Source organism: Notothenia rossii, assembly GCF_949606895.1.
Source record: "Notothenia rossii genome assembly, chromosome: 10".
Classification (NCBI taxonomy): Eukaryota; Metazoa; Chordata; class Actinopteri; order Perciformes; family Nototheniidae; genus Notothenia; species Notothenia rossii.
The window spans coordinates 29,557,059-29,570,190 of NC_136908.1; the positions used below are offsets into that span (position 1 = coordinate 29,557,059).

Below are 13,132 nucleotides of genomic sequence, written 5' to 3' on the forward strand. Positions count from 1 at the left end.
AGTTGATGCAAATAACCATACAAAGGGGGGAAAATTCCTTTAAGGATTAAATACGTGCCATGAAACCGTACAACCCAAGCTTACAGTTTTCAAGAGCACCACAGGAAATGAGCTCTTGAAATCAACATGGAGGAAGCACAACATTTCCAGGCATACTTAACACAAGGGACAATGAGTTGACAAATACATTTTTGTTTGAATCAGCCCAAGATGTTTGGCGCAGTAAAGATTTAGGATGGGTGAGTGAAGAGTCTTGAGTTTTAAGGTGAAGAAAATAGTTTTCTGCAGAGGACTTCAACATTGACGGTAATGTTGTATTATTGTGCAGTAATAAACAAAGTTGCTCTACTGTCACAATAGCTTGTACCTGTGCTGATGACAACCTTGTGCAGTCTGGACAGAAGGCCGGGACCCTTTCCAAGCAAGGTCACCGTGTATTCGGTCTGAGGAGGCAGATCCTCAAACTGGAAGAAGCGAGATGAACCAGGAAGAACTTTTTTGAAGGACGTGATACTTCCTGTAACAGGCTTGGATCCTGTGCCGCTTCTGTTCTGTGGATCTGGTGTAGAAACACTTTCAGGTACTCTATTTTCATCTTTACTTCTTCCATTTTCTGATTCTGATGTATTAGTTTGTTCATACTTTGCTTCTTCCTCTTTATTGTCAAACTCTTTCTCCGAGTTGTCTTCTGAATCCATGTTAGTGCTCTTCGGCTTTGGCGCTTCATCCTTACCAACATCTTTACTTGTCACAACAAAGTTTTTGTACTTCTCTCCCGGGGAGTCCCATGTGAGCGAAAATCCACTTGAAGTCCGGTTTGTCACTCCCACATAGTCCAGAGGTTCCCTCAAAACTCCAGAAGAAGAACCATCTGATCCCATCGATTGTCTAAGATCAACACTTCGTGTCTGGTCAGGTTGACTGTTGAACAACATTTTCCCAGAATTATTTATTTTGTCCTCTTTCCTTATGCTTCCACTGTGGTAGTGTCTTATCGGGGTGTGATGCTGTGCTATCATTCTCCTTGTTGGTGGCTGTCCCTTTGGCAGTGCGCCTGGTTCTGGGGCTCCAAGTCGTGAATCAGTGGAAGTTTGTGTGATTGCTGGTTTTCCTCCACTTGCATCGCTAATATTTATGCCAGTATTGACTCTCTCTTTATTTGCACCAGTGTCAGAATTTGAATCTGGGGGGCTTTGGATTGGAGCATTTTCACCCCCTTTTAGTTTCTTGACCTGTGTGCTGACGGTTGTGTCATGGCCATCAATGTGTGTACCTTTATTTGCCCCTTCAGTATCTTTTTCTCCTAATGGTCTAATTTGACCTCCAAAATGTACACGTCCATTTATCTTCCTGGTTGGGAAAGCCTTAGACATGGAACCTCTATGTGGATTTTGAAGTGGTCTCAGGTTTGTGCGGGTTATGTTTTGGAAACGTCCAGCATTCAGTTGTGGCTGACGTAAGTGACCAATTTTGGTGGGTTGGCGATGGGAGGAAGGCAGTCCACTTCTTCTGAGGGTATGATTGAACTCATGGGAAATACTTGTACCTTTTTGTTCAATGTCCTCTTCAACTGGCCCTGTACCTTCAGCTGGATATGGTTCTTTGGAAACAAGAGGTGATGGTGTGGCTGGGAATTTAGTGGAGGACACCTGCTCTCTCCTGGTTTCTGGTGCAGGCTTTAAAGATCGAGAGGGGGGAGGCAGCCGCCTCGAATATGGACGAGTCCGGTTCTGTAGAGATCCAAAGTTTGGACGTCGCATGTATCCCCCCTTTGGAGGAATACGGCGAAGGGGGATTTGTTCTCTTTCTGTTGGCACCTTTTTCTGGTTTTGTTCGTCTCCATAGGAAGCATGTGTATTTGATCCATTTTTGTCTCCACTGGTATCCCTCACTGGTGCAGTTTCCTCAAATGAGGACGGTTCCCCTGAAGGAGATGAAGAAGGTGACGATGATATTTCACTTGTTGATTCATGTCTGGTTTCTGTCTCTCTCCTAGGTATGAGGTTCAAATGAGGAAGGGAACGGGGAGGAATTCTCATGATTGGATGGGTTTTGTTCTGTAGCAATCCAAACTTTGGGTGTCGGCGACGTACATATCCATTTTTTCCAGGGATGAGCTGGAAAAGTGGAACGGCACCTTTTCCTGAAGGTGATGGTTTTCTGTCTTCATGGGATGTGACGTCAGCAACAATTCTTCTGTAATCAACATCTCGTTCTTTGCTTCCAACTGAACCTGTATCTGAGCTGGAAAGGGAGGACGATGAAGGAGGAAGCGATAATGATGGTTGTGATGAAGATGGTAAAGGTAAGGAAGAGGGTGAAGATGAGATTAACAATGCTAGTGATGATGATGGTGCTGCTGTTGAGGACGATGGAGCTAAAGAGGATCGGGATGATGGTGATAATGGTGATGATGGCAATGATGACCGTGCAGCTGAAGACTGATCTAATGATGATGATGATGATGATGATGATGATGAAGATCGTGATAATGATTTAGAAGTCAAAGAATGTAAAAATGGTGATGCATTTGACGTTGATTGTGAGTTTGATGAATGTGATGATGACAACAATGGCTTCAGTCCACTTATAATCTGCTTCCTCACTGTTTCTGCATTAGCAGAGAGGTCTGGTGATTTGGACAGGTGAACAGAAAACGTTGTGATATTCAAATTATCAAAAGTGTCAGTCAGAAGTTTATTTAAAGGATCTTGTGAATAAGCAATGTTTGTCTCTGCAGACTTTCTGTCTGTTTCAAAGGAACTTTGATCTGAAACCGCTGTCTTTCCTTCCAGTATTGTTCCATCCTCTCTAAACCGGCTGCCTTTGCCCCGATGGGGTAATCTAATGTGTGTCACCTTAACTTTGTTGAGACATTTCTTCTCTTGGCTTTGAACAATCCCAGTTGGCTCTGGAGACACTAACGCAGTGTCAGTTCCTTTGCCAGCCATGCCAACATCTGGTTGCTCTTTGGAGCCGACGGCAGCAGTTGGTTCCTCGGAGCTACTTTGTCTGTTTGTATGTGAAGTACTCCCAGACATCATAGCTGGATACTTGTCATCCTTCCTCTCAGTGCTTGATGCCTCTACACTCAGCTCTGCCTCTGTCCTTTCTCCTATAGTGGGGACATCTGGTTTAGGTTTTGTGGGTACTATTGGTGCTTTCATCTTCCGACCAACAAGGTTTTTTTTCAAAGGATCCTTTCTCCATCCAGGCACAACTCTGGTTGTGTTGAAACGGAAAGGGCCTGAGACATTTGGCCTTCTGTACAATAATGGTCTGGTTCCATTTATTGCCACCTTCCTGTTGAGCAGAGGTTTAGTTCTTGCAGTCACAGAGGTTGTATAGTCGCTGTTAGGCCCATCAAAAGCTCTGTCTATTAAAGAGTCAGCCTCACTTCCATCCTCTCTGCTCTTCTGTTGGTCAAAGGCTTTAACCTCAGGCAGAGGGTTGACCTCACGGTGACTGTCTCCAACATCTTGTCCAGGTGCTTGTGTAACTCGCATGGTCAAAGCTGCCATGGAAACCCTTGGTAATGTCTTCCCTAAAGATGTAAAGGAAGTTAGCATCTGGATTCAGTGTTAGGGACATCATATGCTGCTGTTCTTAACATTCCAGAAGTCTAATAAAGGAAGAAAAGTAGTTTTAATATGCATTACGCTGATTTTATGGAAACCCTATTGCAAGTAATTTGTCAGTTATTATGCAAACATTTCAGGGCAGTGCGATCCATGTAGAACCTGCAAGGAAAACATTGAAATATGAATAATGTTAAGTTTGGACAGATGTATTCAACATGGTGCCTGTGCCACTGTAGAGAGGGAAATATCCTGGAAGAAATCAGAAAAAAAAGGAGCATTTTACAGATAGTGTTCTTCTGAAACTCATTATCTTAGCGGGTGGAGAGTTGAGGCTGCACCTTGCTTCATTAACTTTTACTGTCGCTCCTCGACAGTGTGTTTTCAATGATGTGTTATGTTGAATAACGAGGTGTCTGGACACATAAAGTTTAAATAAGCTGAACCGAGTCTGTTTTCACCTGTTTACATCTGGAAGAGAAACAGTTGACTTGCTCACAATGAGTTCAAGCAAGGTCGAAGTACACAGGAAAGTAGCTGGTTTTGGGGATCTTAAAAAGACATCACGACCAAGTTTAACACTTTAAATATGTCTGGTGTTTAGAAAGCCAACAAAAACAAAAAATGTTTAGTCTGTGTTTCAATACTTTAAACTTCCTGTATGTGGCTTTAGCCCTTTAGTTCCTCACGCTAATCTTTAAAAACACATCACAAATATAGATTTCCAAAACGGCGCAATAATTTTCTAAAAGTGCTAAAAGTGCTTTTCTTAAAACAATAAGAGAAAAGTGTGCATTACTTTTTGGCTATATCCAACAGTGTTATAAGGTTTCAGCGATCTGAAATATTTTATCCTTGAAATAAATAAACTTCTTTCAGGAAAGAGGACCTAATCTTATAGTCAAAGCTGTCTTAAATCAAACCAAAGCGTTCAGATCAAATTTTTTTTGGTACTCACCCGGGGTAACCTGAGTGGTTGCTGGTTTGCTCCGACTCGTGCCCTTCTCAGCTTCGAGTATGATGTCATACAAACGCCCCGCCTCCAGCTGCTCAATGTGGGCGGAGTCTTGACCAGGTGGGATGGTCGACTCTTGACTCCTTCCTTCTCCGTCGCTGGGCGTGACGGTCAAACGGTACCTGTCAATCTCACCCTGCGAATGCTCCCATTGGACCACTGCAGTAGTGGAGGTTGTTTTGACGACTCTGAGATTAGTAGGACCGGAGATGACTGAAGATGAAGACAAATAAGAATAAAAGACACATCTTGAGCCTCATTTCATCATATTGCCTTTAAGTGAATCCATATAGAAAAGCAGGCACACACACATCCACCTGTGCACTATTTAATTCACCCAGCAGACTTGGATCAGAACATTTCCTGCTCTTAACTTTCTTAAAGTGGACCTATCATGCTATATTTGAATAATATAGTGTAGGACCATACCTATATAAGGCATATTTATACTTTTTATCTTTCAAAATAACAAACAGATCATGCATTTTAGCCATTCCTCATTTCGCTCAATTTAACACTGTCTTTGCATGGGCTGATTCTGTGAGAACAGCACCATCTACAGGCCTGGCATATGTACTACTGCGTCTCCAGCGCTTTCGAACGGCAATGCCCGTGGCTGTCTCCTCCTGATTGGTGGAGTTGGCCCAATAGCCGTAGCGCCACTTCTGTGAAGTCACAGAAGTGTTCAAATCTGGATCAGTCCGTATCAGATCCGTTGCAGCCCCTTTTTAAGAGATTTGGGTATGGAGGAAAATAGAGAGGGTTGTGTTTTCTGACACTTGGTGAGTTCCCTGGAACACCGGAGACATATATTCATGTATAAAAGACGTACAAAAGTGCATTTTGCATGATAGGTCCCCTTTAAACTAACACTAACACCAGAGCTGCCACAGATGACACCTTTCCCAGGAAGGGCAGTGAGAGGGAAATGTTTAAACTCTCTCTGCCAGTTTGGCAATATGAGCCACTGATGAGACCAATCTTTTTGTAAGAATCTCTTTTTGTTTTTCTTTACCAGAAACGTTACTCAACTGTCTGGTTTTACATTTTAAAGCATCATTGTCAACTGCAATACATTCATGATTCCAGCATCGGCCATATTTGATGAATGGGGTTTTTTCACATAATGAAACCAATTTGTTTTGTATTGAGGCTGAAGCCTTCATCTTTTCCTTGAGATATGAAGAACAGTATCTGAAACTGCTCTTTAAGTCATGCTACACTACTTTAATGCTCACAATTATTTATGCAGATCAGCCAATTAAGTAAAATGACAGGATCATTTCAAGACACTATTCAAATGGACTGATAATGATTTTTATCGAAAAGTGTACAAACAACGTATTGCTTATTGATATGTGCAAACAGGAATTCCATTCTAAGCCCTGTTATTTGGATATCCACAGCTTTGCCATCCCTGTGTTGAAAAGTAATGGGATTTTGATATAATAAAGGACGAATAAGTATAGAAAGCTCACGGGTCACGAACTGCGCCGTCCTTTCAGCCCCCCTCCTGCCCTCCATCTCTCCGCTCATGCTGACGGTGTACTCCTGACCGGCTGCCAGGCCCGTCTGGGTGAAGGAGGTCAGGCCGCCCCCCACCTGCACACTGATCTGCTGCTCACTCTCCTTCTGTAAGACAGAAGAAACAAAACACATGACAGTCGGTTTAAATCTGCATGGATCATCCTTTGAGGTCCACTGACTACTGGTAAGACTGATATGTTGTGGTCCAGCACAAAACAAAGCAGGATCAAATACTCGTCATTCTTTTATTCTTTAATCGAATCAGGGCAGGGATGCCTGTACAAGGCTTTGACCTCTGATGACAGAGCAGATATCTGTGCTAACGTTGCTAACACTGCTAACTCTGCCGACAGAGCTCAGATTCAATAGCTAAACGCAACAATAGATCCGGATGGATATTAGCATTAAACCACATACTGTATGAGCACAGTGCAGAGGGGTGGCAATAAACTAGCCAGTTTGGCTACCAAAATAAAACAGAGAGAAGCTTGGATTACAACACACACAGTGACCGTTTCTCAATCGCGTGGATGCTTGCTTGGTAGCACATGTCTTCCGAGTCACTTCCTTCAGAAGCTAGGCAAGAATCCTTCCTGGCATTCAGAAAACGAAGAGTGGAACAGGCTAGCAAGTGTGCAGGTGTGCGTCATATGAGAGGCTCCGCCTTACATTTTCCGCCACAGATTTGGGGAAATTCTCATCTTCGTTAAGGTGCTGGAAGAGTGGAAACACTGTGCTGACCGCGGGGCGTCATGTGTGTGTGGACAGCCGTTTTGATGTGTTTCTACTTGCGTGAGTTTCCAAAATCTGAAATCACTGGAGCTGATCTGAAACAATCCTGAGGGAAACAAACTTGAAAGTGTTCTTACTGTTGCTTATCGTATTTGATTGAATGTTGACATTATTCAGTGACTGCTAGACCCTGAAGGGACCATGAAGCCAATATAAGATCTGATTTTCTAAAAATAAACCGGTGAAATGCTGCAGAAAGATTTTTTGTGTTTCGATTTACAGTTAAGAGACTCCTCTGTCCAACATGCAAAGAAAATGCAAAGGATTGTTCAAAGAAATGAAAGTCAATTAAAGGATTTTTTTTAATTTTTTTATTACAGAATGATGGCCAGTACACTGCAAAAACAGCCCTTCCAGAAACAAGCAAAAATATTCTTGAATCAAGTCAGATTTTCCTGTATCAAGCAAAACAATCTGCCAATGGGGGGAGCCACATTTGCTTGGCTAAAATTCTTAAAACTAAAATCTAGCTACTGAAGGAACGTAATGGGCCTTGAAACTAGACAAAAAAATGTAAGCACATTTTGCTTATTACAAGCAATGATCCCTGAATTATTTAAGAAAGAATAGCTTCACATTTAGTGTGTTTGAGTTGACTAAGAATGTATTTCTTAAATTAAGATTTCTATTAGCAAAGAAAGCTTACAATAAGAATCATTGGATTTGACTTTTTCTTTGTCTTAAACTTAGAATGTAAATCTTAAATTAAGAATTACATTCTTGAATTGGCATAATATATTACATTGCATTACATGTTATACGCTTTTATCCAAAGTGACTTACATACTCAATACTGTTGACAATCCCCACAGGAGCAATTTGGGGTGAAGTGTCTCAGGGACACAACAACATGCTGACTGCAGTGGGGTTTGAACCTGTGCTCCCCAGATCCGAACACCAATGCACTAGTCCACTGCGCCACACGCCTCTATATAATTGCATTTGTCTTAAATTAAGACAGCAGAAACATTCTTCTATTTAGACTTTTTTTTATTCAAACATGAACACATTTAACAACATTGCATGGTCATTTTAAACTGTTTTCAATTTTGATCAATGAGTGCCGTGCAATACTTCTACTTGTATTTTTGGTATGTGTGTGTTGCACCACACCACAGTTGTCTCAATGGCAATGTGAAAAGTGAACAGCTCTCGACAGTGAATAAATATATATGAAATGTAAAATTGGTGTCATTTCATCAGATTCTTAAATTGAGAAGTTGCTTGATGATTTATTTCTTAAAATAAGAAAAAGATTAATCTGTTCCATGCCGGGAATTTATGCAAACCAATGCTGTAACTTGTCACTGGTCTAGCTCAATATAAGATAGCATTTTTTAATAAGAAAAAGTAAGAATTATTTTCTCAAAGTAAGAATACTTTTCTTAAGCAAAACATTCTTAAAAAGATAATTTGACTTTTTAGACGAAAAATAAGAATTGTTTCCCAAAAACAATTTGTTTTTACTTTCTTAAGATTCCTTTTTTGCAGTGTAGCAGCTGACAGCAGCTATTTCTTTGAGCTTGTTTGTAGAATGTTTTTTTGAACATGTCGTTACACTTTATTCGTGCAGATTACAACAAAAATATCCATGTAATGAATTGACTTTTGGAAGAATTGGTTGATTGACTTCTATTTCGCTTAGAGCAGGGCTAGCAGTTTTGTCCTGTTTCCTGATTATGCTAAACTAATCTAAGCTAACCAGCTGCTGGATGTAGCTTCCGGCATCATCATAGCTAAGGTAACTCTGCAAGGAAACAAATAAGTATTTTTGCAAACATGCCAAGGGGAGATTATTATGCAAATATATATTATTATTATTCAAAGACTTTCAAAAAGTTCTTAAAAATCTGATTAGAAAACCAAATACATGATAGAGAAATTATAAATAATTCTTGCCAGTCTGTCATTACAGACTCTATCGTGACTGTGTTCGGTGTTTTCATTGATTCCCAATTGGTCATTCCCGTTCATGCTGCTCAACGTTCTTTTTATTATTCCCTTTATTTGTTTGAAAGCCGGAAACTTCCCATCATTTAAAAGCTTACTCACCAGTTTCTAAAATGTGAGAACGGCGCTGGTGTTTTTTTAATGAATGGATACCGTGTTGTACAGTAAACGCAACACAGCTGGTTGCTATGGAGCCTCAGAGGTCGTGCCGGATCAGCTTTCATCCCTGTCCATGTGAATGAGGGTGACATAATACAAACTGAAAGTCTAATACGTTATTGATACGCTTTAAAACAAGTCTGGTCTCTGTGGTGCTTCTGAGGGGCGTTCAGGGACCACAGTTCATTCTGGACACAATGAGGTCTAACTGGAGTAGCATAGAGGATAGAAGCTTAAAGAGGCCCTATTATGCTTTTTGGAGTTGTCCCTCTCCTAGTGCGTTCTATAGGTTTTAGTGCATGTAAATGATCTGTAGAGGCTACAATCCATGTGTTCCGGCCATGGTTTCAGACAGAGGGTGAAAAGAGGTGCTGTGCCCCTTTAATTATTGATGATTGACTTAGTTATATTTCTGTTGTAGTTACTTTCTTTATTAAATTACCCACTGTTCCTTTTGCTGTTATTGTGTAACAGTTGTAAATAAATATAATTTACAATATAATAAAAAATAACATTTTACTATAATCCTGACATTTTACTGAAATAATTCAAAGTAATTGTTAAATGATATAGTTAAATGATTAGAATAACAGAATAAAAAAAAGGTGAATGGATTTGCAGACCAACATGACTCAACCTATTTGGATAGTGATAAATGATTGTTTAAAGTAAAATACTCTCCATCTTTTTTGTTTAATATGATCACAAACTAAATTAATCTGAATTACAAACAAACCAGTCATTTTAAGATGCCAACATTGGCTCTGGAAACCTCTGTTGGAAACATTTCTGAACATTTTAAGTGCAAACGATTAAGGCATTATCCTCAAAATAAACAATAAATAATAATTGTTTGCAGCTCCTGAGATACTGAGCCTGTGACTGGTGTACGTCTGTAGATTAAGAAGTGAACATCTATTTTTAGGAATCATCTGGACTGAAAACAACAATTATTTATCTGATTAAACGTGATTCATAAACCACTTGAACATAAAACATGATTTCCACCTTGCAGCATGTTGAAAATAAAGACTAATCCGTGTTGTTATTGTTGTGACATTCTGCTGTTTATCTGCTCGTCTGGTATACATCCTTGTCCACCCCCCCAAATCTCTGTGTCACAGCTGTGGGCCACTGCTGATGTCATCATCCCCCTGGCAGTCGCCATGTTTTTGACAGTGTTTACAGGTTTCCGTAGCAACAAGCATCCCACATCTGCATATTTTTCTCTACACCTCCCAGCGCTCCTTTCATTCACTGACTGCTCTTCTGCCTTCATTCTGATCACTTACAACCGTCTGACTTTCATCTGTAGCTTCTCTTTGTTCTCTTGTCTTCTGTGCTGTCCTCGTCCAACCAGTCGGGAAAAAAGTTCATTAACTTCACAGAGAGCTCCCAGTTTTACAGTTTCTCTAGTTTCTCTGTTCTTTACCCAACTTTACGGGACTTTTCTTTGACTTTCCCTACCTTTTACCATCAATACTCTACTGATATTTATCTTTCTGCTGTTGGTATGTCAATATGACTACTTTTAATTAATGTGCAATGTCTTGTTTACATGCTGCTGTAACCAGAGGTGTAACGTAACTAAGTACATTTACTCATGTACTGTACTTAAGTAAAATGTTGAAGTATTTGTATTTTACTTGAGTATTTCCATTTAATGATAATTTGTACTTCTACTACACTACAGTTCAGAGGTAAAATGTGTACTTTTACTCCACTACATGTATTGAATACCTTTAGTTACTTTACAGATGTGGATGAATGATGTGAAATCTAATCAAGTGTTAAATCAGACTATAGTTCCACCTGGAGTAAATTCACAAGCTACCCTGCAGTATAAAAAGTCATTCAAACTAGCTGCACCTTTACCAGCTTTGAGAACACTTTAATGATCAATCATTATAAAACATATCATATATATTATTCTGAAATGGATCAATCTGCACAATGACTACTTTTACTTTAACTATATGTTGATGATAATACTTTAGTACTTTTACTTTAGAAACATTTTGAATGCAGGACTTTTACTGTAACAGAGTAGTCCTACATTCTGGTACTTCTACTTTTACTCAAGTAAAAGATCTGAGTACTTCTACTTTTACTCAAGTACTAGATCTGAGTACTTCTCCCACCTCTGGCTGTATCAAAACTATTTCCCAATCTCAGATCAATAAAGTCTAATCTTATCTAATCTGATATCTTCTCATTTGAGCCTATATATTATTTTATGATAAGGGAATGCTACATTGTTGGTCTGATTAATGTGAAGTCTTTAAATGGACTTTGGAAATTGATTAACAGTTCAAATTCGAAATGTTTGGATCACATGAAGAATCTCACTTTCATCAATTGTTAATGTCCCTTCCACTTCAGAAAAATGGTTTGTCAGGTTTTAAACATTTCTTAAATGTGTGCCAAGGCAAAACACTTACAAAAGCAAATTCCAATGTTTTAGTTGCAGGCACACATTACAGGTAAAAGTAGTAGTTCAGGTAAAAGTTCTGCATTCAAGATAATACCAAGGTAGAAGTAGAACGCCTGAGTACAATTTACAATGTACTCAGTTACAGCACTATTATTTCCTTTGTCACTTCCTTCTCGGTGATCGCAGTGATTTGGTTTCTCTTCATGTCGGGGACAGTTTTATTCTGATTGATTTAGAAAGTGTTTTCTGTGTTCGCCGGGCCATTCTCTCTCCTTAACACGACTCTCACAAATGCTGACGCAATTAGTCATTTTCGACTTTAAAAACTGCTGATTGATCACACATGTTTGAGGACGAACCAATGGACATGTGAAGCAGAGGTTTATATGGGGCTAAAGTATACAGTACATAATGGTTAATGCACAAAATGCATGCAAAGAAAATGCAGGAGTCTGTATTTAAAAGTGTAATTGATGATCATGGTCAGCCTCACGTGGCAATTACAGCATGCAATCGACTTCAATGACTCCACTTTACTAACATGGTAGTTGTAGTTCCACCGTTTGGCCACTACAAATATTTGCGACAAGGACTGGTGGACTAAGCTACCAGGAAGTGCGGCAGTCATTGAAGAAAATGTGCGCAGTGGCCAAACTGTGTAACTACACTTACGTTAAGTTGGGACAAACATTTTTTTGCCAATTGCTTTATATTGAAAAAGAGACGTCTGCCAATGAGCGTATCCAGAACCAATTTCTTTAGCCCTCATTTAAATCATTAGGGTCTGGAAGTCAAAAGCGTGGAGATTGGAGGCGGGTCTTAAAGGTCCCCTATTATACTCTTTCTCACAATATATTATAGGTCTCAGATATGTACAAAACATGTCTCTGATGTGTTACGCTGAAATACCAAACAGATCATTGTAGCATCCCATAATCCCCTGAGCTGCTGCTGGCCACGCCCCTCCAAGAGATCATTAGTTAAAAAAACAAAACGGTGCACTACGAGGAGAATCAGGTGATAAGTGGGTGGGGGGGGTTATTGGCTAATGGTTACAAAACCCAAAACATTGTGAAATCACAAAGTTGCCAAAATCTGATCCGCTCATTTTCAGAAAGGTTTTTATACAGATGGATATAACTTTATAGTCTCTTTACACAGAGGGGACATATATTTATGTGTAAAAGACGTGAAAAAGTGTATATTGCATAATAGGTGACCTTTAAAACCAGTTAAGCCCCACGGCCACGCGGGCGGGGGCAAAACACAACATCTTGCAAGAAACAGCGTCTGAGGGCTTCTTAACATTAAAAAAATGATGAATGTGTCATACCCACTTAGTGGGAAGAAACTCAGCTATCAGACAAAATTAAAAAAATTTAGCTGTTTTAACGAAACACAAGGGTAATACCAAGCTTCTTTTAGCCCTGAGCGGAAAAATGAGAATGCACTTAGCACAGAAATCACGGTAAAAGACCTTTATTACTTATCGGATCTGCACAAACAAGATATCAGCTGAGATTCCACAGATTCTAGAAATATAAGTATCATCATGAGCGATCAAAACTTGCGACAAGGGAAGCAAACCCAGACATCACACAACGTAGCTTTGCAGAGCAAACACGGGAGACATGTCTTACCTTTTGCTGTTTCTGATCAAAAATTGCGTTCAATGGC

General features: G+C 39.8%; 1 protein-coding gene across 1 annotated transcript in view; it reads right to left on the reverse strand.

Moving 5' to 3' along the window:
- tnxbb (tenascin XBb) overlaps positions 1 to 13,132 on the reverse strand; it is a 51,194-nt gene that overhangs the window by 8,425 nt on the left and 29,637 nt on the right. Inside the window, exons 7-9 of the mRNA XM_079655635.1 lie at positions 6,072 to 6,225; positions 4,537 to 4,806; positions 327 to 3,544 (exon numbers count right to left, since the gene is read on the reverse strand). Coding sequence (XP_079511761.1) covers positions 327 to 3,544; positions 4,537 to 4,806; positions 6,072 to 6,225 — 3,642 coding nt within the window. The remainder of the gene's footprint in view (positions 1 to 326; positions 3,545 to 4,536; positions 4,807 to 6,071; positions 6,226 to 13,132) is intronic.